We start from the raw sequence: 25908 nt of genomic DNA, 5'->3' as shown, positions 1-25908 counted from the left end.
TCATATTAATGCACACTTTTTATTATATTAAAATCAGGCAATGGTCTGATACAATAAAAAGGCTGCTTATGGAATACTGTTTTGTTAAACTTTAATTACAGAGGATGTTAAATCCTTACAACTAATATTTTCCTCAAAAGAGTTAATGGAAACATCAATTGTTCATTGACTTGATTGCTGCTTTAAAATGTGGTTTTTACACAAACACTGAATTTGTCAAAAACTTAGGACACACTAGGTTGTTTGTATTGAAGCTTGCATCCACATATCAGCAGTTTGTGGTCCAAAACAGTAAGTCAGAAAAGGCAGTGATTTGCCAGGAAGCATTACCAGCGAGGTCTCTCTCTAAGTCTCTGTACACACCATTTCTCCCCAAATCTTCATGGAAGAGTTTCTTACACACTTGAAGTGTCAAAAAGTCTACACTAAGTTGATTTATCTCTAATTGTCAGGTCTTTAAAAAGGGGTCAAAGGTAAGTGTATTGTTTTTTAGTTAACATCCTCGGGTCAATTTTGAAGCACCAAAATTGTACTGGAGTGGTTGTACTGGAGTGTGTGTTTAGGATATCCACTAGCAGAGTTTCCCCATTAAAGTTTGGCAGCTAGCAAATCCAAGCAATCCTGGTAAATTACCGCTCTTTTCACTATGTCAAAAGCCTATCTAATAACATCAGCCATGGCCAGCTTGGCGGTGTGGCAGCAGTGCCAAAGGGGCAAGGGTGATCTAAGTTTGCGAGCAGAATAGATACTCTTGTTTCCCAGGCTGGTGAAGTCTAAATTCATTGCAAAAACAGAATGACAAGCATGATGGGACAGATCAGATGATTGCCCAAACACTTTCCCCTACTGGCCAGGGGCAAGGAGAAGTCTTGCAGAAGGGGCAAAAATAAAGCAGCACCCCCTCTATGAAGATGGGGGATAGGAAAGATTGAAAAAACCCTGAATCCCTCACCCAAGGCCCGTGTTATTGGTGGAGAGGGGCAGGAGGAGAAATACAATCTGTGCCTTGGCCAAAGGGAAGAAGGAAAGCCTGCCCTAGACTACTAGGGCTTCAAAAAAATAAAACCAACCACAATCACATTCAGCCTTTACTAGAGATAGCACAAAGGGAGGGATGATTGAGGTTAGCACACATCCCCATTAGTAGTCCACAAAGCCCAGGATAGTCCTGGAAGCTAAAACCTTTGTGTCTATTCTAATAAATAGCCCTGAGCTTCAACTCTATTGCAAGAGACAGAGAAAGAAGAAGGGGGGAGAGGGAGAACAACCAACCAACTCAGGCCAAACACACAGCAAGGTGATTGTGTGATATATGTTTTCACAGTTGAATTAAATGTGCCACACTGGTCTTGACAGTAATAAATTTAAATAGACTTTTCTTGATACCAGAAGTTCAACTATGCGGACAGTGGTTACACAAAACAGGATTATTTGTTATAGCACAACTTATATCTCAAATGAAAAATTAGTATCATTTACAGTATCTCAAGATAAACTTCCTTTGAATGGAAACTTCCTTTCCTGTACTTTGAGGTCTACAAGATGCATCTAGAAAATTTACTACTGTGGAAAATGAAGACAGCTTAAATTGAATAAAGGGGCATGATTTTTTTAAATTAATTGCTGTAACATTGTCCTTCAGGTGGCTGAGGAAGTTTCATATTTTCTTTAGACATCATTAGACGCCGAAGCTCTTGCAGAACAACTTTGATACTATAAGAATTCTGCCATTTTGCTAGGACTGATATGGCTCTGGGATCCACCTAAAAATAGATAAAAAACACCACTCCTGTCAGTCCTCAGAGTCCAAAAATATAGCTGTCTATCAGAGATGGTGGTTTTTAATCAAGTTACTGCCAGCAAGTTTGAAAAACTTATGTTTAGTTTCCTTTCAATCTTAATAAATGCTTATACTATGTAATAAAATGAGGGTTGCTAAGGTGAGAGAGATGAGTTGTTAGCAATACCTTTCAATTACTGAAACACTGCATGATGCAATTAGCTTACCCCTCCCCTACTTCCACTATTCAAAAAGAAAGCAAAGTATTTTGTTGACAAAAATCTGAGTGAAGATGCAGATTCAAATTAATGCTCTATAATTAAACTATTTTAACATAAACAGAAAAAAAAAAACTTACCACTCCATTAGAACTATTTACTCCATTCATATTAATTTTTGTTACAAATCTTACAAATGGAGGTGCTTCTGGATATTTAGGCCCACATTCTATTTTAAGGCTGTATATTCTGTTTTCATAAATTGTCTGGAAGAGAGGAACATCTGTGTCAGGCAGTATTAGAATCACTTAATTACAACAGTCATCAGGGACACAAAAGTTTGAGTGTGATATACACAGCAGCTGTACATTTGCTACACTACACTCTGAAAAGTGCCAGAAAAATTCACTTCATGCACAACATAGAGAAAGCCGGTCACACTGCACACCAATATTTAAACTATCATCTATTTATCAGATTATGGCATAAAACAGATATTCCTTCTTGAGGATTATAATTTAAAGTAATGCAGACTTCAGATTCATACCAGGCAATTCAAAGGCATGTACACTTTTGAGTTGTAGGTTCAATGGGGGGCTAGACCACCTCAGAAATTAAACCAATGCTTTATATTAGCCGGATATTTAAACTCAATATACGCCTAAAGCCTGTACTGTTTAAAATTTTATAACTTTTATACCTAAACCTTCATTTTTTTAAATCATATTATAACTCACTGAAGTGAGAGTTGTGGGGAGATAAGGAAAATGCTCCAAACCACAATATATTCATATGTCACTCCACATCTAAGGATATTAAATTTAGATTAACCAACTAATCAAATAGTTGATGTGATTTGCATCGACGATTCAATTCGTTGATAAGGGCGCCTCTGCCTTTGAAATGTAGGAACAGCCTCACCAGCTCTTGCTACATTTCAAAGGAGGAAGCCGCTGGTAGTACAGGGCCAGCAGGGGACTCAAACAGTTTGAGTTTGAGTCCCCTGCTGGCCCCGCACTCTCTGCAGCGCTTTGCTTTTGAAATGTAGCAAGAGGCGGAAGCCCGTCAGTTCTGTTGCACCCCTGCCCTTTCTCCCCATGGAGTCAGTGTTGGGTGGAACCAGCTTTTAAACCAGCTCCCCCCAGCACTGTATCCTGCTTCCATCCCCTCCCCTTGACGCCTCTCTCTGATAGAGGCAGCAAGTCGGAGGAGGGGGAGACTAGTTGCTTACAAGGAGTCAAAGGATTGTTATTTTTCATAGCAACTACACTGTGCTAGGTGCCTTACAGACATAAAACAGTCCCTATCCAGAGGAACTTAGAATCTAGCTAGACAACATACAAATGCAGGGAAAGGAAAACAAAAGATACAGGACTGAAGACAGAATCTTGTCCTCTTGCAACTTTTAAAGATAATTTAAGAGAGAAATTAGGACAATTAAATGGAAGAAGAGGGAAATAATCAGAAACTACAGGAGCGTCAAGTGTCCAAGGGTAGACTGGATCAGAGAGGGATTACAGCTGTAACTGGCAACAATGAAGGAGCATGACAGAAGGCCACAAAGGGAGGAGGAGGAGGCCTGGATAGAGTAAAGTCTTTAGTCAAGGAAATTTGAGCACAGATTCCTGCAGAGACAACACAGTTCCAAATGCCAAAAGACAGGACTTACTCAAAACTACAAGTTCTGTCATCATGCAAGCATATGGGTAATCAAAAACCTAATGCTGTATGTTTTTACACAAAGAACTCTCTATGTAAAATCCTACTAGAGATAAGCCATAAGGTATTTTTCACTTTAACACAGTCAACCAAAATCAACTGTATACCCCAACTGAGGGGATACTCTTGAGGTACAAACAGAAGGAACAACTACTTTACACAATGCAGTCAGGCTAGGCCTGGGGATGGTGTAAAGGCCAACACTACAAATAGATTTTTAAAAGAATTAGATAAGTTCATGGAGGCAATCCCCTACTCTGGATACCCCTCTGTTTCACTGCCAGATGCTGGGAATGGACAGAGTAGTAGTCACTTCATGATTGCCCTGTTCTGTTCATTCCCTTTGAAGAATCTGGTATTGGCCACTGATGAAAGACTGGATATTGGATTAGCTAGACGGACCATTGGTCTGACCCAGGATGGCCATCTTCGTGGTCTTATATAGTTGCACTGAGGTAAGAAAATACTTATGCCTTGTCTGCGCTAGGATTTTACATTGAAAGCACTCTCCTCAATGTAAGTGCACACAAATAATTTCTTCACAATTATGGCACAACTTGATTAAGGAAAGGCTGAGAAAGTGGCATTACGACATGATCTATTATAAGATTTACAGTAGATATGCAATTGCATATACATCTCTGTTACTAGTAAATCAGAACCTGCCAGTTTGAAACTCAAGTAAGAATCACCTTATTCATAGAATAGTACACAAATTCATTTGCAGCTATCTATGCAACAGTGACATCCAGTGGTCACTTATGTAGAGCAGGATTTTCTAATGACTGATAGGAGAGATCTTTTTAAAAGGTGACAAGACAGGAAAGGTGAAAAAACACAAGATAATTGTGAACTGAGGCAAAAAGTTGTGTTACTTCTAGACAAACTGGATTATCCTATATAATTCTGACATCAGATTCACTTTGCTGTACGTTTGCTCCCATGACAACACTTACATGGTAAAAGCATACAAGTGTGTGCACATTTCAATCTCTTTAAATATTTGTTTAATACAAGACCAATGAACGACAAATATTAAAAGACTGGATTATATAAGAATCTATAGCCAATAAAATATTTAAAGCAAAAGTTGAGGTTGACAGGGTTTTTTTGTTTAGCTTCTGAAAACATGCTGAATCAGTGGCTGCAAAGTTATCTGCAAAAAATAAAAGTATGGGAGGAAAAAGCATGATTCTATGTATGGGAAAAACTTAAAAAACAGCAAATAGACTAGTAGCACCTTAAAGACTAAAAAAACATGTAGATGGTCTATGAGCTTTCATGGGCTCAACCCACTTCTTCAGATGACAGTTCTGTCATCTGAAGAAGTGGGTTGAGCCCATGAAAGCTCATCATACTATCTACATGTTTTGTTAGTCTTTCAGGTGCTACTAGTCTATTTGTTGTTTTTTAAGTCTTTCTTGTTACAGACTAACTCAGCTAACCCTCTAAAGCTTTTGTCCATGTATGGAGTAAGGGACAGCTGAAAGGATCAATATGTATCAGATTTTAATATTTTCTCTATAATCACCAAATACAGATTCTTCTTCCTTGTATAAATACTCCTACTTACGAATGGACACAAGAAGGTTTTTGGAGACAATGCCAACATTTTGTATGTCTGACTGAGAAGGTAATACAACTGTCTGACTAGTGTCCACAGAGAAGCATGCCACCCCAGTAAACAGTAACAGGAGTCCCATATATAAGTTCCCAGAGCCCACACTTCCATATCATCTGCTGCCTTCAAACTACACATTCAAGTCTTAAAAAACCCAACATTTGGAAAAGAAGCTATATTTATAAGAGTCAAAACAGAGGAAGGAGAAAGCGGTACAACTAAGAAATCTCCCTATGCTAGCTTAAACTGGAGAACAATATGAATTACAGAATTCTATCACAGCTGACAAGGTCAAAATGTCTATTTGAGTTTATGATTAAATAGGAAATCTAATAATTAAAAGTTTCATTCTGCTTGAGTTCTGTCTGGTGTATCTGAACTGATTCTTATTGCACAATTCTGCTGCGGGCTCACTAATTAGAACTCTCCTCTCAAGTTAGGTACTAAATCAACTACAGTCACTCAGGAGAAAGACATGGATTTATGAATGAATGTATTTAAGGAGGCAAAAGGCAAAAACGTTCAAGGTGAACAAAGAATGAGAGAAGATACTGAAAATGTAATGCTGTTATCTAATAAATTAATGGTAAAGTCTCAGATGGAGTATTCTGTTCAGTCAATCACAGTCATCCTTTCTCATAATTAGCTACAAATAGAAAGGTACAAATATGAGCAGAAAGGACATCAGAAGGCGTCCATATATTAATAACTTGAAAGACTGGGACTACTTAGAGAGAAGACAGAAACCAGACAATACACACACACACACACACACACACACACGGATTGACAAACTGCTGTTTACACACACACACACACACGGCTTGACAAACTGCTGTTTCTACTCGCCTATGGCGAGTAGATTTCAGCCGGTCGCTCCGTGCGCCCCCTTCATCGGTGCTGCGCGCATGCGCAGTTCCGGTCTGGCGCATATTCAGTGCGGAGCTGGCAAGTAGCTCTCGCCACAATTTGTTGAGCCCTGTGAGAGTGTGTGTATATATATAAAAATAATTCAATGGTAAAGTGAAGGTAAAAGTCACTTGCATTTTTCCTTTCACAGTGAAAGAACAAGGATAGCCAGTGAAACTAGAAGGCCACAAGACAATTTAATAGTGATAAAGACGGGTTTCGTTTTTATTTTAAGAGACACTCAATGAACAAGTGACCTGTGGAATTTACTACTGTAAAGTAGAAGCCAAGAACTTAATAGGATGTTATTTTTAAAAGGATTTGACATTGATAAGAACATATAGTAACATTATCCCTTCTACTATATTGTTAAAAAATTGGGATAGATCCTCATGAGTCATGGCAGAAGCCAACCATTAACTGACAAAGTCACCTATGGGCACATTCCATAGATCCGTGGTCACCAACAGGTCAACCGCGAGGCCTCGACCAGTTGATCGCGAGGCATCCTGTCCGCCCCTCCCCCATTTCCCTCCCACCCCCGAGAAGCCCCACTACCTACCTCAAGTGAAAAAGGAGGTAGTGTACTGCGGGAGGGAGCATCGGCTCCCTGCACCGCACAGGAGGGGTGAGTCAGCCCCCGGGGAGGTGTGCGCGGGGGAGGGTCGGCCCTGGGGCAGGCACGCGCGGGGCTTCCCTGCGCCAGGGGCTGGCGCCGGGGCAAGCGCACATGGGGGGCTTCCCTGCGCGGTGGCAGGGGTCAACCCTGGGGCAGGCGCACGCGGGGCTTCCCTGCGCCGCGGGGGGGATCGGCCCCAGGGCAGGCACACGCTGGTTTCCCTCTGGGGGGGGGGGAATCCTGGGAGGAGGCAGATGCAGGGGACTCTCTGCCTCCACTGGCACCCCACTCCCCAGCCACAGAACTCTGTCCCCACTCTCCTGTCCCCAGCTACAGAATTCTGTTCCCACTCCCCTGTCCCCAGCTACAGAACTCTGTCGCTATTCCCGTCCCCACTCCCCGAACTCTGCCCCGACTGGCACCCTGTCCTCAGCTGCAGAAACTTGTTCCTACTGGCACTCTGTCCCCTGCTGCAGAACCGTGTCCTCTGCCCTCCCAGCACCCTGTTCCCTCTTCCCTGCCCCCAGCCGCAGAACCCTGTCCCCACAAAATGTATAATTATAAATGCTTCATTTGAGATTTAAATAGCATGAATAAAAAACAGACCATTTATTTCATAATTATAAACATGTGATTTTAATTTTATATATCGCATAATTTAAAAATAAACTGTTTATCAGAGTGTGTAAGTAAGGGCTGGGGATAGCAAGTGATGGACAGGAAGAGAATAGAGAGGGCGGGGCTTCAAGGAAGGGGCGGGGCAGTAGATCTTCACCTGTTCTGAGATTTAAAAAGTGATCTTGGGTGTAAAAAGGTTGGAGACCACTGCCAAAGATGATAGCTATATTCTGGTAGAACCTAGAGGCCTAAAATGGCTCACCTCCCAGTAGAGACGTAAACTTCCTGCCCAAAGAAATTAGTCCAGTTTGCCCACTACAGTCATAGCGAAGTCACATTGACCATAGCTCGGAAGAACCATCACATGCCATCCATGTTTTAAACAAGCTATAAGACACTAAGCTTGTCACCACTGCAGGTTTCAAACTGCAAGACACTGAGGTTAGTACCTAACGTATTATGAAAATATCAAGTGCTACAGAAACACTAAGCCTAATTATTTCTCTCGCTCACATAGTGATATATGGCTGTACTGCTATTATCATGATGCCTTTTTTACTAACCTCTCTAAACAGCAGGACAGATACTCTCTATACTTTCTAGTTGCAGTATTACACCGATTGGGAGACAGGTGATAAGAATGTCAAAGCATAATTTAGTTTATGGCTAGCACCTCAAATTCTAACAAGAGTTTTCTGAGGTAGTTGAAACTTTAAAGAAACAAGCCAGTTATGCTGCAACAGAAACACCCCCCACGCCACACCAAATCCTCAAGAAACTGTCTAAATTGATGAGCAAAACTGAACTAAGGCAGAATGTATGTTAATATATGAGGACTGGTTAGTGAGATATTACGAAGCTCCATATTTAATTCTGACAGGCTTTTAGACTTTGTTGTAATTCAGGGCTACCGGACAATAGAAAATTATTGTGTAAATTTATCTGTAAATGTGGATGTCACTTGTGTAATAGAGTTAAACAATTAAATACATTAGCATTGTTTAAGCAGAAAGATATACCAACAGCCCCAATTCATATGCCAAGTAAACCTGGTTGCATATACGACCCTACTCAGATACATGCATGAGAATGTCTGAGGGAAATAAAAGAGAAGAAAACAGAATTTTGAGTGACACTGGCATTTATATCTGTAAATGAATGCTTACTCTTGGAGGCCCAATAATCATGCCTGTCCATCTTGTAAGTGTCATATCTTCATCATCTTCAAGACCCCAGCTAACTGTACCATCTCCTACTCCTTTCTGACCTTCTTCAAGTTCTTCCAACAGTCGAAAATTACGAGGAACTTTTACTCCTAAAAATAATCAGAAAGAAACTTTGAACTGAGAATATCTGGCAGTGATATAGGATTGGACAACTGGATTGCTAGTTTTTATAATCCTATGTAAAACATTTAGACCAAAAATATTGAGGAAAAAGCAGTATTTCTTAGTGACAGTATTTTCATGATGTGAGGAATGATATTTTTATATTTAGTTTCTGATCCTGTAAAGTGGAAACAAGGACTCTTTCCTTTTAAAAAAGCATGCTACGGAGAAAAAGCAGCTGAGCTCTGCATTAGTGCACACAAAAAGAAGTGAAAGAGGACCTCTGTGCATTGAGATGCTAAGCAGCATATTTACTTCCTGCTTTCTTATAGTCTGTCTTTCAACTTTGTGTCCATTTGATTTAGGAGATAATACAGATTGGACCACCCTGGTCCAGCACCCTTGGGACCTGACCAGACCCAGATGAGGGATTTTGCCAGACCAGGAAAGGTTATTTTGGACCCTCTGCTGCCACCCCTTGCCCGGCCTGCTGGCTTTCCGGCTGGCTCCTCACATCCTGCTGGCCCCGCTGGGCAGCCATCATTGCTCTGGCTCTGGGACCCACAGGCAGCTGTGCGCACTGCGCTGGGGCTCCAGGTACTGCTGAAAAGCTGTGCGCCATGGATCCCTGCCCTACCAAACTACCATGGCTCCCAGCCCCGCCAGGCAGCCACTCATGTGTCTCCCAACCCCACTGGGCAGACCTGCTGCCATGCATCGACTTCAGGTACACTGAGGGCAGCCCACGACCCTGCCAGCCCAGCAGGGATCCTTGTCACTGGGCCCTCCAGGGGACTCTTGAGTCCTGCAATATCCATGGATGTTGCCAGATCAGAGAATCCCAGTTAAGCGACAACATTTTGTAAGAGCCAAGACATCTATGAACCTTTCCAGAGCTTTTTAAAAGTAGCTAATTAATCTGTTTTGTAACACAAGCCAGTTAATTGTTGTGGACTTCAGTAGTGCAAGATCTAGTTCCACATACTTATATGGATTCCCATTATTGCAATATCTGAGCATCACACAATCTTTAACAAACTTATGCCACAACACCGCTGTGAGGTAGGGAATCATTATTAGTGCCATTTTACAAATGAGGAACTGAGACACAGAGCAGCTAAATGACTTTCCCACTAAGACCAAACCACAGCCATTAAGAACCCTGAATAAATCCTATTCTGTGTCATATGCTTTTATTTACTCACATTAAATGCTTAAGAATAGCTCTAAGAGAAACAAAGATGCATTGATAGGACATAGAACACTAATGGAGATATTATCCACTTGACCTTTTAAAGAAAAGTTTGTTTACAAAAATACCAAAAGGCTATTAAATAATTCCATAATTTGCAAAATGACTGAAGAGACTGCTTAGTCCCTTTCTCCATCTTCACCTGTTGGCTAGCATAGAAGAAACACAAACATTATTCTGTTTATGGGACTAACATGTTCTCAGTGCTGAGTAAGGGTATGTCTAGACTACATGCCTCTGTCGCCAGAGGCATGTAGATTAGGCTACCAGACATAGTAAAATGAAGCGGCGATTTAAATAATCGCTGCTTCATTTAAATTTATATGGCTGCCGTGCTGAGCCGACAAACAGCTGATCAGCTGTTTGTCGGCTCAGCGTGATAGTCTGGACGCGCGGGTGTCGACATCAAAGGTATTTGTCGACCACCCAGGTAAACCTCATCCCAGGAGGTTTAGCTGGGTGGTCGACAAATACCTTTGATGTCGGCACCCGCGCGTCCAGACTATCGTGCTGAGCCGACAAACAGCTGATCAGCTGTTTGTCGGCTCAGCGCGGCAGCCATGTAAATTTAAATGAAGCGGCGATTATTTAAATCGCCGCTTCATTTTACTATGTCTGGTAGCCTAATCTACATGCCTCTGGCGACAGAGGCATGTAGTCTAGACGTACCCTCTGATCACCTACTGCTCAAGAAACACATCTAGAACAAGACACCAGGGAAGAAGCTTTGAAAATATTCCCTTTGACCGGGTTATAACCCGGAAAGGTTCTCATATGCAATGCGACAGTGCTTAGAGTATGATAACTTTGAAGTGTTCCTCAAGAATCACCTCAAGAGACACCTTAAAGGGAATGAATGTCAATTCTAATTTTGTCATGGAATCAAAGTTCTAATCCTCAAACACTACAACATACAGAAAAAATCCAAACCCATAAGAATGACCTGTAATCTGAACAACAACAAAAAGTCACTTATCTCAAATTGGGCATCTAAAATTATGACACCTGACAAATTTGGCTTTAATATTCTGCCTCAGCTCTCCACATCTGTAAAGCAGGGATAATACCACCAACCAACTCATCTCATTCATTCATTAAGGCATGTGGATACCACAGAAGAGCCCAAGACTATGTTAGTTCTGATTCAGTACAAGGTTTGGATGGGTAAGGCATAGAACCACATACTGACAAGGATAAAAGGAAATATTGAATAGCTACCCAGTCAGTGAGCACGTTCCATTATGTGCACTGAATAAGGCAGGAGTCCTGTTGAAAGAAAGCAGTATGGGATCATGTGATAGACTATCGTAGCATAAATGTAGAGGAAGTCAAATTAAACAATTCAACTGGCAACATTAACTCTGTCATTTCCTAACCTGAATGTGCTTGACTTTGAAATCTTAACGCGGTATGCAGGGAAAGTAATATTAATACAAGTTCTTATGGGAACCATTTTAGGGTCCTTCCAAATATTCTGATTCAGAATGAGTTAGAGCAATGAAGTAGTAAGGGTCCTAGAAACAACAGAATTGTAGAGTAGCAATTAAACTAGTCTGTGGATCACTGATGGTCCACAGACCTGGTTGGTCATATGGCTTCCTTGTTCCTAACTGCTGTATCACCCCCACACTCCGGAAAAAAGAATACTAAGTATTACTGCCTAAGATCCCTGTAAGCTGCACGATCACATAGCCCTTTAATGAGCCCCACACAGAGGCTCAGAGCTCCTGCACAGGCTGACCAGCAGGGAGAGGGGTGTCTCGCTAAGCAGCAGCTTCAAAGGGAGCTTCTTGTGTGCTTAAAATAGAGGAGCTCCCAGAGCAGGGAAGGAAGGGAGGTAAGAAGGGAATAAGTGGTTGGGGGGAGGGCAGGAGTAATTGACTGGGGGAGGAGTCACATGGATGAGGAGTTTGGAGAGTCCCTTCTGCATGAGGGGAGAGAAGCAGAGGCAGAAACCCAGCACTCTCATCAAGCCTCCTGGGCTGAGAAGGGGGAGGTTAAGGGGCTGACTGTATGGGGTAGGTGGGCATTGGGTACGTAGAGGAAAGAGGACGTGGGTGGATGCTGGCATTGAAGTGAAATGGAGGAAGTGGGGAGTTTGTTTGTGCTGTTTGTCTTGGGGGGGCAGGGAAAGAAGGGTGTAGAATGAGTGTGCGACACATGTCCTGTCCTGATTCCCAGCTAGACTGCTGGTGCCTGCAAGTTTGAGAAGCAGGGTTTTATCCCAGTCCCCAGCTGGGCTAGGGGCAGCAGAACGCACAGGAGTAGGTGGGGGATAGAGGGTGGGTGGATGCTGGCATCTGTGCAGTGAGGTGTAGATAGGGGTAGTTTGTTTAGGGTATCCTGACTCACCTGATGCAGTCATTTCTGGCTGGCTGGGTTGGAGGGAGAGGTGGAGGGGGGGCAGGTGTCAGGACATTTGCATGATTACATTTCAAACAATATTTACATAGGTATTAATGGCTTATGGTAAGAAAGAAAAAGATCCTTTTCACAGAATTTTTTGGGAGTGTTGCAGATATCTAAAACTCTGTTTTTAATGATTTTTTTAAAATCCTGTGTTACTAATTAATACATGGTATATTGCAGGGATCAGCAACCTTTCAGAGGTGGAGTGCCAAGATTTGACTTATTCACTTCTATGTACGGGTCCAAGTTCTGGTGATACTTTTTAAAGTCAATGATAGTCCTCCTTGCAGCAGCTTTATTAATAAAAAAAGATGTAGATCTCATCTTTTAGCACAGGCTTCACCAACCTTTCAGAAGCAGCATACCAATATTTAACTTATTCATGGATCTGTGTGCCATGTTGGTGAGAGGTGGGGGTTTGCCTCTCACTTATGTGCAGCCCCTGACTGATTTTTCTGTGGGTCAGTAGCCCTGACTCAAAAAGGGTTCCCCACCCCTGCTGTACAAAGACTAGGGATGTTAAATATCAGTTAATTGAATAGTCGAGTAACCTCATGAATTCTTATTGGTTACTCAACTATTCTATAGTCCCTAGGAGTGGGGCTGGCAGCCAGTGCGCTCCAGCCCCACTCCCAATGAGTCCCGTCACTTTGTGCTGCTGCCTCTGATTCAGGGGGCCAGTTTAAAAACCAGCTCCCCTTGTTGACAGGCTGTCACCCTGTGCTGCTGCCTCTGATACAGAGGTGGCAGCAGTACCTGTTCAGGGGGGTGTCTGAGCTCCTGGACCCAGTGTGAGCTGGAACTGACTGGGCTGCCTGTCCGCCTACTTCCTAATAACACTTTAAATGCAGAGCCACAGCGGGGGTAGGTCCCAGACCCAATGCAAGCCAGGACTGAGACAGGCTGCTGGCCAGCCTGCTAAAAATGTTACTGGAAGGGTGGGGGAGGGGAAATGTGTGTAGTAGTCTTCTATAGCATTAACTTATAAGCTTTTGCTTATCAGTTAATCAACTACACTATTACATCCCTAACAAAGAGATCTACTGCATGCATACTAAAGCATAAAGCAGCATGTGGAAATTTGGTACTTAACTTGAACAAAGTTTAAAAAAACCCATGCAAATTGATGATCAATTTGTGAATTTACTGAGGGGATGAGGAAAGAACTGGAAGAAGAGAAATCTGTTAAGTTATCCAGTCATGCATTCTAAAATACATACTGATCTATTGGCATGCAGAGTCAATATTTGCCAAGTTACTTTTGCAAGCTAAACACTGAGCAAGCTCTATGACAGAAGATATATTCCTATACCAGCTGACTCAAGACTGAGTCATCTACAATTTCCACATATGGCAAATACCTTTTTTATTAAGTGTAGTTATAGGGACTGTCAACACAATAAGAAAACAAACCTGTTTGCCGTAAGAGTCCAATTAAAAAGAAAACACAATACAGAAGAAATAAGTAGTTCAGTTCAAGTTTTTAAATGACTACATTGCCAAAAAAAAAAGGCTTTAGATTATAAATTTTAATTTAGCCAATTATTTATAAATCCTGAATACTCAGCAGCAGCTTCAAATTTATTTTATATTATGACTACGTCTAGACTGCAGCCCTCTGTCAACAGAGGAATGCAAATCAAGCACATCGAAATTACTAATGAAGCAGGGATTTAAATATCCCACACTTCATTAGCATAAACATGGCCACCGCTTTTTTCGAAAGAGTTTTTGAAAAAACGGCAGTCTAGATGTGGATCTGTCAAAAATAAACCCTTTTTCAACAGATCCTGTATTCCTCAAAAAAATGAGGTTTACAAGATCTGTTGAAAAAGGCTTTATTTGACAGATCCACATCTAGACAGCCTTTTTTGATGAAAAAGCTCCATTAAAAAAAAAGCGGCAGCCATGTTTATGATAATGAAGCATGGGATATTTAAATCTCTGCTTCATTAACAATTTTGATGTGCCTAATCTACATCTCTCTGTCGACAGCAAAGTGTAGTCTAGACACAGCCTAAGTCACAAAAAAGTAGGAGAAATTCTGCATCATCTTAATTTACTGCCTGTAGAACTCATGGAAATATTCCAAAGAGAAATTATATTATAAACTTCAGAGCAAAAAAGACCAACTGTTTAATACTTATCACTGTGAACCAGCAACTATAGCAGCATTGACAAAGTGAAACCTCCAGTTTCATGAGTTTATAAATTGGAAATAAATTTTAAGTCTTGAGTAAATTTGTATACAATCATGTTTTATAACTTTTGTTTACTTGCGCTGACAAATCCTATGAATGACATCTAGTTTTACAATGGGCGAGGGGAGATGTTTGGAGAAAAAAATCCACTTATTAGCCAGAAGTGGAGAAACCTTATTTCTACAGAACTCAAGCTACTAAAAAGAATTGCTAGCCTCATGGTTATAAAGACAGCATTCCAAGTGCTAAGTCATACAGTACCCTTTTCATTTGTCTTTGCTCCTTAGAATTTCAGCAAACAGCAGCAGGAAACTAGAACTGATTACTGTAAGTAATTATCTATCAAATAATCTCAGATCTTAAATTGCCTTCCACCAATGACCTGCCAGATCCAGGCACAGCAGACTGCATTAGGGACAAAGATGACTGAAAGGATTTTTTTGCTTTAACAGGCAGAATCTAAAATAAGTTTTCTATTAAGAAAAATATACTTTCAGAGTTATGAAAGTCCCTAGTTTGACAAAGCATTTTAAAGTTCAACTTCTATAACTTAAGTACAGAACTTAACAGCATGTAAACTCTAGAACACTTGTTTCTTGTCAATCTGGTACAGTATTACAAGTTAGAGAACAGAAAGCCTTGATATATGTGTTTTAGTTTAATTAAAAACACTTAAAATAGTTCATCTAAGTCACACATAAATGAGTGTAAATTAGATGCGTTATGAACTTTCCTTTTTTGTCTCTGCTTTCCTGAGCTTATCCAACTGACTTTTTGGAAACTGGGTCCATTTTGGAAGCACCAAACTATCTTAGCAGCATTAGTAGGTTCTGATGCAATAAAATGATGAAAATACTTTGAGAGAGAGATGCTGCACCATGAAAGCCAAAGGGAGTTTTGCCATTGATTTCAATATGCACAGACTCAAACCTTCAGAGTAAAGAGTCAGTTTTACATTGACCCAATAATGAAAGAGTACGTCAGCAGCTTTTTTTTCTATGGAGGAGTTAAGATACAAACATTTATCTTTTGGCACATATAGATTTCTCTCAACTGTAAGGAATAAGAATTTATGGCTAATACACTTTAGGAACACTAACAATGTAGTCCTTATTCCGTCAGGGATAATTTTTCATAATTTAAAGAGGAAACAGATTCTGATCTCTCATGCCAATTTTAACTTTGATGTCCGTAATTAACTCACATTTAACTAGCATAAAATCAAATCATTTATTTCAACCATAACTTATCTTTTGTACTTAAATACACAAAACAGCAAGCAAAACATGTTTTAAAATACTTTCCATGTTATATATTTGATATTACAGTCTTAATTATATCTGCTCCAAGTGTTCTTGTGTAGAGAATATTGCACTGGAACAATTTTTAATTGCTAGGTTTTCCAGCAATCACACATTAAGTACTAAGGATGTCACCAGTTAACTGGTAAGCATTACTCTTATCCCACCTTGCCATGGGCTGGGGATTCTCATCCTACCATGGCACCGGGTGCTCCAGCCCAGTCAGGCTGGAGCAGTTCCTTTCCTGCAGTGCGGTATGATGAACCTGACCTGATTTGAGCAGCCCCCGCCTCTGGCTGGGGGCTGCTCCAACTTGGCCGAGCCTGTCACAAACTTGAAGCAGGGGGCACTCCAGCCCTGCTGGGGCAGCCCCCACCATTAAAGTGGTTAACCGATTAAATGCAACGTTTAACCAGTTAACTGATTAAATGGGATTTTATATCCCTATTGAGTGCCCTTCTAGATGCAGAATATTTGTCTTAAAAATGTTGCAATATTTAGTGTTTAATGCAGGAGTGGGGAACCTAAGGCCCAGGGGCCAAATGCAGCCCCCCAGCTTTCTTGGATCTGGCCCTTGGGGCTCAGGGTTCTCTACCCGCAGCACTAGGAAGCCCACACTGCACTCCCGCAGGGTGAGAGCACACAAAATATAGGTTCTGGTGTGCAAGGGGAATGTGGAGAGTGTATTTCTGCTTCTCAGTCAGGGGCCATGTCAGTGAGGGTTTATTTCTCTTTTTTCCTTCCCACTTGTGTGTGGCCCCCGACTGATTTTTCTGTGGGTCAATGGTCCTTAACTCAAAAAAGGTTCTCCAACCCTGGTTTAATGAAAGACTCTGGTTATGTTCCTGTTAAGAAGACCGGAAATATCAAGTTCATATGTTGCCCTTACATGTCGCTGTACTCAAACAAGACTTCTCTGACAACAGAAACTGACTTGTACTGAGATATGCAACCAGTCTTCAAACCGTATGAAATACTTCTGGATAAGATAAAGTGCTAATTGCATGCTTTTATACTAAACTGCATTCCTTGCTGCACTGCTGTAGTGTGTCTGGTGAAAACACTGTCTTCCAACAGAAGATCATTCTCCTGACATGATAATAAAAGCACTTTTCCTAATCATTTGTCATCTGTCACTAACTCCCCTCTAATTCTGCAAAATCCTTTTTTGAGACAGGAATACCATCACACAGTACTTCACATGAATCCACATGATTCTATATGATGGCATAGTATTTTCAATATTATTTTCCATTTTGATCCTTATGCATCCCAGCACTCTGATTTTAACTACAGCTGCATATCAGACAGAGATCTTAACTGAACATCTGAAACGAAGCATAGAATTCTCAACTGTTATCAACTCAGGAAAATCAGAACTTTGTAAGGAGTACGAGTAGTTTACTTCTCTACTTTAGGGTATATTACTTTGCATTTAGCAATGCTAAACTGCATATGCAATCTCATTGTCCATTCACCTTATCTAGTTATCTCCCTCTGAAGTGCTGCACACTCCTCCCTGGTCCTAACTAGACTGAGGCTTTGTCTACACTTGTACATTTAAAAGGCAGCTGTGGGGGGACTGTAACACTCTCCAGGGCTGTATAAACCAACTTCGTGAGGCGAATAGCTAACAGCACTGGAAATCTGTTTACCCTGGTGCTTTAGAGTACTGTAACTTGATGTACTCAGGGGAAATGTTTTGTCACATCTCTGCACAAGAAAATTACAATGCAGTAAAAATAAGAAGTACTGTGGCACCTTAAAGACTAATAGATTTATTTGGGCATAAGCTTTCGTAGGTAAAAACCCATTCATCGGATGTACTGGAGACTGAGACTGGAGTGGTTTTTACCCACAAAAGCTTATGCCCAAATAAACCTGTTAGTCTTTAAAGTGCTACAGGACTTCTCGCTGTTTTAGCAGATACAGACCCACACAGCTACCCTTTGAGACTTGTCATAGCACAGTAAAGTGACAGTGTAGACAAACCCTAAGTCTGTATTATCTGCAGATTGTTTTCTTACTATTCACCTGCTTTCTCACCTCATGAACTAGTTCACTATACAACACTGCACCTAAGATAGAACCTCGAGGTACCTTGCTGTTAGATTTTTTCTATGATGAAAGTTGGCCACTTAATCCCAGTCATCACCACCATGTTCCCATTACACCTCTGGCATTTAGGGCAGCCAGCAAAGTCCTCCATTCCTATATGTTTCTGGCAAGTCTTTCAATGGTTCTCATTTATCCCAGTGTTTTCAAATAGCCATTTTTGATCCATTACAAAACTTTTCTGTTCTTCCCATGACTATTTAGATTTTTCCGTAGTGTCTTATGAGGGACCTTGTCAGAAGCCTATTGAAAGTCTAAAAATAAATTTAACCACTTGTTCTTTATTCAAACATTTAAAGAATTTTAAGCGATATGAAAGCATGTCTTCCTTTGCAGAAACCATACTGCTTAGGCTGTATCATGTCAAGAAATTCTGGTATCAACATTATTCCATTTTTAATTATTATTTAAATCTATTTCTTACCTATAGATGTATGGCTTTCTGGTCTGTAATTCTCTCAATCACCTTTAGCCTTTTTAAAATATAGGTACAATTTCTACTATCTAATCCTGTGGAACAGAGCTGTTTTTAAAATGAAAATTACTATTTTTGTTAAAGAGGAAGTGGCTGTGCTTCTATATTCCTTTACTGAAGTACTGTATGCTAAAGATATCAATTGAAGGTATCCAAGTGCTTTACAAACAAACATGAATAACCTCACAAGGATTTTGCGGAACAAGTATTATCAAAACTTACTTAACTAATAAGACATAAGTAGTTTGTCCAGAACTCCATGATAAATCAAAAGAAAAAGAAAACAAAAACAGAAGAACCCTGAGAGACTTATTTACCAGGTTCTTATTGTACCCATAAGACAACACTTCAAAGCTTCCGGTATCCACTGTGTATACTACCAACTAGGGATGTGAATGTGTAACTGTTTACATCAGTGGTCCTCAACGCGGTGCCTGCGGGAGCCATGGTGCCCGTCGGGGCACTTATGTGCACCCACCGAGTGATGTGGGCCGGCCCAAGCCATTCTTGCGCTCCAGGCCTCAGACGCGTGGCGCATGTGCAGACCCCGTCACAGGGGTGCAGTGCATGCGCGGCGCCGGCCCTGTGGTGAATGCGTGGTGCCACCCCCAGACACGCGGCACACTTGTGGCACCACCCCCGGACGCACGGTGCACACGTGGCCCTGCCCCCGGACACACGGCGCATACGCGGCAGCCCCAAAAGGTTGGGGACCACTGGTTTACATGGTTAATTGATGAGGCTTGGCTCATCAGTTACCATGCACAGTTACACACAAACCTCCCTCCTGCTGTAAATTCAGCTGTTACATGTTTACTTGAATGAACAAATTTTAACATCCCTACTACCAACAGTCTTGGAATGTCCTGTAACATTACTGAAAATGAGTGAACACCACTGTTGTCTCTAGCAGGACAGTCTAAAAAATGCATTGCTGGCAACATGGGAGAATCTATTACCTGCAACAGTTGCTTCATTTACTAACTAAACAAAGCCATAAGTTACATTTAAATTAAGTTGATGGCTTATATTTTAGGGTTCCAAAATTAGAGCTTATGGCAAAGGCTCAGCATTTTCATACCATATTTAAAAAGTTGCACAGCCATTAAGAGTTTTTGCCAAAAGTAGTTAAGGTACATAACATCCTACCAACAGCAATTTTAACTTCAACATGACTATTCACACATGCTTTTCCCCCCTCTAGCCATGTATTACCACAAGTTTGAAGCACTCTACTTTTAATACTAGAAGAGCCAATAAAGCAAAATTTAGACTTTTATGGAACTAGAATGTGATATAGAAGAAGCAACATACCTATCATCAAAACACATTTTACTAGTTAGGTAACAATTGTAGGCCAGATATGAACAATGCAATGCCATGTGGAAGCCAGGTATCATGAAAAGGGAGAATCAAGATTTAAAGGGGGGGAGGAGATAGAGGCAAGAAAAATTTTAGACTTTGTCCATTAAATGCTGGTTGCATTGTTTCTATGCCACGGCATCTTTTCATGCACATCCCTGATGGCCCCCCAGAGTCAATTTATGGATCTGCACTCGCTTCAAAAGAAAGGCTCTTGCCTTACTCACCCAAACAAACTGAAAATTCAGCAGCTGCACAGGATTATTGGGGAAATATGGCTTCCAGAATAAAGTAATACAAGAGCTTGATCAGGTCAAATCAGTTTCATGTTTTATACTGAGTGTTCCAGTGTGGTCCACTGGAATATAGAATACATTTGTGACAGAACAAAAATGACACCAGGTTATGAGAACTTGTGTGTATAGCTTCATAAAATATAAGCTTTAAGGCAGTAGCTGTTGCACTGCTATAACATCAGGGTTTTTGCCCTTTAAATCTCAATTCTCTATAACCATTGTTATTATAAACTTTAATCTGTAATTGGAAATAGGCTCTCTCAAGGGAAAGATCTTAAGATCTGTTCATTTCCTCCTTCAAAGAGGAATGTCCTGTGATTGATGGATAAATGTGTAATTTTAAATTTAGTGATTTTAAAGCAACTATTCTCCTGCAACATTTGAAACCCAAACGAGAGGTCCTATGGTACCTTAGAGACTAATCAAAACATATAGAATCACGAGCTTTAATGGGCAAAACCCATTTCATCAGATGAACTGGTGTAGAATCTGATGAAGTGGGTTTTGCCCAGGAAAGCTCATGATTCTATATATGTTGGTTATTGTCTAAGATGCCACAAGACTACTCATTTTTAAAGTTACAGACTAACACAGCTACCCTTCTGTGATTTGAAACTGAGACACTGGGGCAAGAACTGGAAAGTGAATCTGATTAAACAAAAATGAAACTGATTTTACTATTCAACTTGAAAAAAATGAAGTAGACAATTCCTGTAGAATGCCCGTAGACTCCGGACCTAGATTTTGAAAATTTCCATTTTAATCTAGGGAATTTAGTTACATATGTAGAAGTTTATGCTGATAGTGTTTATTTAGCCTTTCAAATTAGACTAACAACAAAATAAAAAGGCACAAAGCTATGAGTCTTTGAAATAACATCTTTTACAGGACTAATATGTCAAGCCTTTCCTGTGAAGAGCTACGTGCAAAGACAGCTAACTTAATCTAGACAATATTACTTTCAGCACAATTAGTGATCAAAATTACTTTTGGGAGTTTTCAGGTTACTGTCTAAGATGCCCCAAGACCACTCATTATTTTTAAAGTTACAGACTAACACAGCTACCCCTCTGTGATTTGAAACTGAGACACTGGCGCACACAGCATTAGTCAGGGAAAAAAATGTGTTAAAATACATAGCACCTGCAAGTCATTGCGCTTCAGTAAAAGAAAAAATAGAGCCCAACTCACATAGTTATTTTATCCAATTGCCAGTGTCTGAAACCTCATTTTAAACTTTAAAAATGAGTAGTCCTGTGCCACCTTAGAGATTAATAGGGATGTAAGAGTGTAGCTGATTAACCGATAAGCAAAAGCTTATTGGTTAATGCTATAGACTACAACGCATTCCCCCACCTTGCCAGTAAATTATTTAGCAGGCTGGCCAGCAGCACAACTCAGTCCCGGGTTGTCCTGGGTCTGGAACCTACTCCTGCTGTGACTCTGCTTTTAAAGTGTATTAGGAGCCAGGCTGCCTGCCTGTCTGGCTCAATTCCGGCTCATGCCAGGTCGAGTTCAGAATACCCCCTGGACAGGAGCTGCTGCCACCTATCAAAGCAGCACTGGGTGCCAAGCAGGAGCTGGTCCATGAGGGGAGCCAGTTTAAAAACCAAGTATCAGAGGGGTAGCCGTGTTAGTCTGAATCTGCAAAAGCGGCGAGGAGTCCTGTGGCATCTTATAGACTAACTGAAGTGTAGGAGCATAAGCTTTTGTCAGATGCATGTAGTGGAAATTTAAAAACCAGCTCTACCAGTAGACTGGCTGCCTATTGCCATGCGCTGCTGCCTCTGATACAGAAGCAGCAGCACAGAGTGGCAGCGGGCTCCTCAGGAGTGGGGCCGGAGCACACTGGTTGCCAGCCCTGTCCCCTGGGACTATAGAGTAGTCGAGTAACCAATAAGAATTCATAAGGTTAATCGAATATTCAATTAACAGATATTTAACATCCCTAGAGACTAACAAAAATATATATAGTATCATGAGCTTTCGTGGGCAAACCCCACTTCTTCAGATGAGATGACCTGATAAGTGAGAACAAACAAAGGGGTCTAAGGCTCAGCCAGAATATGCCAGCCAGAATAATGCAACTCTCATCTAAGGTTCAGCCTTAGAGGAGAGTTGCATTATTCTGGCTGGCATAACCACTAACAATACAGACAGTTTTTCCTTTATGAGCTACTAAAGAGATGTCCTCTTGAGTTTCCCCACAGAGATTTCAGCTGGCTCAATGTTCTCCCACAAGGTCAATTTAAACAGCTTCTGCGACTAGAAGGGATGAGCTATCTTAAAATGCTGCAGCAGCATCACTTTAGCACTTCAAAGAAGGTACTACATAGGTATTCCTTCTTCACAAGAAGCATTAGCTATGTTGAGGGGGAAAGCCCTCCTGGACACAACAGCACTGTCTTCACTGGGGGTTAGGTCAGTTTAGTTGTGTCGCTTAAGCGTGTGCATTTTTTACACCTCTGAGTGATGTAGCTATACTAACCTAATTTCCTAGGACAGATGTGGTCTTGCTCATGGTTGTTCAGATGGCATGCAGATACACAGGGTTCAGTTCATTTCAGCCAACACACAACACCTTTTGGAAACAGATTCTACCTCCCTTCCTAAAATAAGTATTTTCTTGGCCTAGAAGATGAGCATCAGTGATGAGATAAAAAGGGTGAATATGGTCATTAAAGAACTATACCACACTGAAATCTACCAGAGTTACAATTAATTTTGCATAGGTGGGTTTGGATGGATTTTATTATCCTAGTGAAAAGTGTATTTTGATTAAAAAAATCCATTTCTCCCATGCTCTCCTATGCTGAAATGTCTCAGAGTATATTTAAACTATTGTGATTGTGCCCCTCTAGTTCTTCAGGCCTAATCTACATTAAAAAATTAACTCAGCTCAGCTATGCATAGTTAAGACGAACGAAATCCTCATATGCACAGTGCTGCTTTGACGGAAGAATTCTATTGTCTCTTGGAAAGGTGGATTAACTACACCAACAGGAGAGTCCCTCCCACTGGTGTAAGCAGTGTCTATACTGATGCACTACAGTGGTGCAATGTGCCACTGTATCATCTTACATGTAGACAAGTCCCCAGTGGGAAACTACCTACATCAACAGGAGAGGTTCTCCCAGGAGCGTAGGTAATGCAATCTCTCAAGAGGTGGTAGCTAGGCTGAAACAAGAATTCTTTGGTCAACCTAGCAATGTCCACATGAAGGGGGGAAGGAGCAGACAGTAAATAAGTACAGGCAGTCCCCGAGTTACGCGGATCCGACTTATGTCGGATCCGCAGTTACGAACAGAGCTTTTCTTGCCCCGGAGGACGGGAGCGGTCCCGCCACCCGTGTCCTCCGGGGGGAGGAAAGCTGCTCCCCGTCTCCCTGGTCTGCTGGTCAGACCAGGGAGACGGCGAGCAAAGCCTCGGAGGCCGCCCGCAGTGGGACAGCAGCGGCGCGTCTGGGCTGTCCCGTTGCAGGCTTCCTCCGCAGCTTTGCTCCGCGTCTCCCTGGTCTGCTGGAGGGGGGGCTCAGCTAGTGCCCCCTCCCTCCCAGCAGACCAGGCTTTTCTGCCCACGGTAGAACATCCGGGGCGCTGCTGGGTTGGTCCCGCAGCACCGCTCCTCGGCGCTACTGGACCAACCCGGCAGCACCCCAGCTGCTCTGCCCCAGGCGTCCCCAAGTCAGTCGCTGCTGAAACTGACCAGCGGCTGACTACAGGAAGCCCGAGGCAGAGTTGCTCTGCCCCCGGCTTCCTGGAATCAGCTGCTGATCAGTTTCAGCAGCAGCTGACTTGGGGACACCTGGGGTTCTTAAGTTGAATCTGTATGTAAGCCAGAACTGGCATCCAGATTCAGCCGCTGTTGAAACTGATCAGTTTCAGCAGCGGCTGAATCTGGACGCCAGTTCCGACTTACATACAGATTCAACTTAAGAACAAACCTACAGTCCCTATCTTGTACGTAACCCGGGGACTGCCTGTATAGCTATGTCTCTCAAGTACACAGATTTTTTACACCCCTCACTTTCATAACTATGATGACAATACAAATGCCCAATTACGACCAACCTTCAGTAACTTCAGGTTTATTCCAACAGCCCTTTTAATCTGGAAAGAATATACTCAGAGGCTACGTCTAGACTGGCCCCTTCTCCGGAAGAGGCATGCAAAGCAGGCAAGTCAAATAGGGAAATCCGCAGGGGATTTAAATAAACATGGCCGCTGCTTTTTTTCCGGCTTGGGGAAAAGCCGGAAAAGAGCGTCTAGACTGGCGCGATCCTCCGGAATAAAGCCCTTTTCCGGAGGATCACTTATTCCTACTTGCAAGTAGGAATAAGAGATCCTCTGGAAAAGGGCTTTATTCCGGAGGATTGCGCCAGTCTAGACGCTCTTTTCCGGCTTTTCCCCAAGCCGGAAAAAAAGCGGCGGCCATGTTTATTTAAATCCCGTGGGGGATATTTAAATCCCCCGCGGATTTCCCTATTTGACTTGCCTACTTTGCATGCCTCTTCCAGAGAAGGGGCCAGTCTAGACATAGCCAGAAAGAATAAAAGACAAAGTAGGGTTGAATGCTTGAGAAGAAGAAATCAGGTTAAGGGTAAAGGAGAAGCAGTCAAGAACATCCTCCCAACTTGGAACAAGTCATCCTTATTCTCCTCCAGCCTGGTTTTCCCGACAACCTACCATCTTGCCATTTCTCAGCCTGGTACTCCCATAACCTTATCCCCTGCAAAGACACCCAGCCTGGCACACATGGCATTCCTCCTCTAGGTTATGGAATCCAGAATGCTCCCTGTTCTCGAAAATGCCCCATCCTGACACACAAGGCAGCACCCCCAGAACGCCCTTCTGCCCATGGATACTGCACCCCAGCACACAAGGCAGCCCCCCTCTAACTAGTACCCCCAGAACACCCTTCTGCCCATGGATACTGCACCCCAGCACACAAGGAAGCCCCCTCCAGCCCAGCACCCCCAGAACGCCCTTCTGCCCATGGATACTGCACCCCAGCACACAAGGAAGCCCCCTCCAGCCAAGCATCCCCAGAACGCCCTTCTGCCCATGGACACCGCACCCAGCACACAAGGAAGCCCCCTCCAGCCCAGCACCCCCAGAACGCCCTTCTGCCCATGGATACTGCACCCCAGCACACAAGGAAGCCCCCTCCAGCCCAGCACCCCCAGAACGCCCTTCTGCCCATGGACACCGCACCCAGCACACAAGGAAGCCCCCTCCAGCCCAGCACCCCCATCTCCAGCCGGCACCCCACTGTCACCCTTCCCCTGCAGTCCCCAGACACCCCCAGGGCCTCTTCGCTCGGAACCTCACACGCCCGGACTGGGGCTCCCGGCCTAGCGCCCCTAAGCCGCCGCCGCCCCAGCAGACACGCCCCGCCGGCGAGCCCCCGTTCACGGGAGCCCGCTGGGCCAAAGCCGGTCACCGCCGCGTCCGCCGGTACCAGCTGCCCCGCCTCCGGCGGCGAGCCCCTCCTCCCCGGCCCGGCCTCGGCCACCCGAGCCCCGCTCACCCGAGCCCGTGGTGGCCGCCATCTTGCGCCGCTGTCGCTCCGACTAGCCCGGCCTTCCTCCCGCCCACGTCACCGTAACGCGGGAAGTGCGGCGGTAAGCGAGTCCGGGGGCTGACGGGAGGCGGTGCAGGCGGGCGCAGGAAGAAAGGACCGGTG

At 42.8% G+C, this 25908-nt stretch overlaps 1 protein-coding gene across 2 annotated transcripts; it reads right to left on the bottom strand.

Annotated features, from left to right (window-relative positions):
- Positions 1–25908, bottom strand: UBE2V1 (ubiquitin conjugating enzyme E2 V1). 2 transcript variants are annotated; one of them, XM_075901215.1, is made up of 4 exons: positions 25753–25908; positions 8651–8799; positions 2139–2264; positions 1–1763 (listed from the first exon to the last, which is right to left on the bottom strand). In XM_075901215.1, the coding sequence occupies exons 1-4, from the start codon at positions 25772–25774 to the stop codon at positions 1617–1619; spliced, it is 444 nt and encodes a 147-aa protein (XP_075757330.1). In that variant the 5' UTR covers positions 25775–25908; the 3' UTR covers positions 1–1616. The 2 variants fall into 2 exon arrangements, with proteins under 2 accessions (XP_075757330.1, XP_006129515.1); XM_006129453.4 differs by lacking the exon at positions 25753–25908 and adding an exon at positions 11283–11330.

Source organism: Pelodiscus sinensis, chromosome 18 (genome assembly GCF_049634645.1).
Source record: "Pelodiscus sinensis isolate JC-2024 chromosome 18, ASM4963464v1, whole genome shotgun sequence".
NCBI lineage: Eukaryota > Metazoa > Chordata > Testudines > Trionychidae > Pelodiscus > Pelodiscus sinensis.
Note: the sequence above shows the minus strand (reverse complement) of the source record. Positions and strands in the feature narration are given on the sequence as shown.

Excerpts from the sequence above, each read along its gene's own strand:
- UBE2V1 (XM_075901215.1), bottom strand. The coding sequence starts at position 25,774 with ATGGCGGCCACCACGGGCTCGG. Across the intron at positions 8,800-25,752 it reads GGCGGCCACCACGGGCTCGG|GAGTAAAAGTTCCTCGTAAT; the intron begins GTGAGCGGGGCT and ends GATTATTTTTAG. Across the intron at positions 1,764-2,138 it reads TAAATAGTTCTAATGGAGTG|GTGGATCCCAGAGCCATATC; the intron begins GTAAGTTTTTTT and ends ATCTATTTTTAG.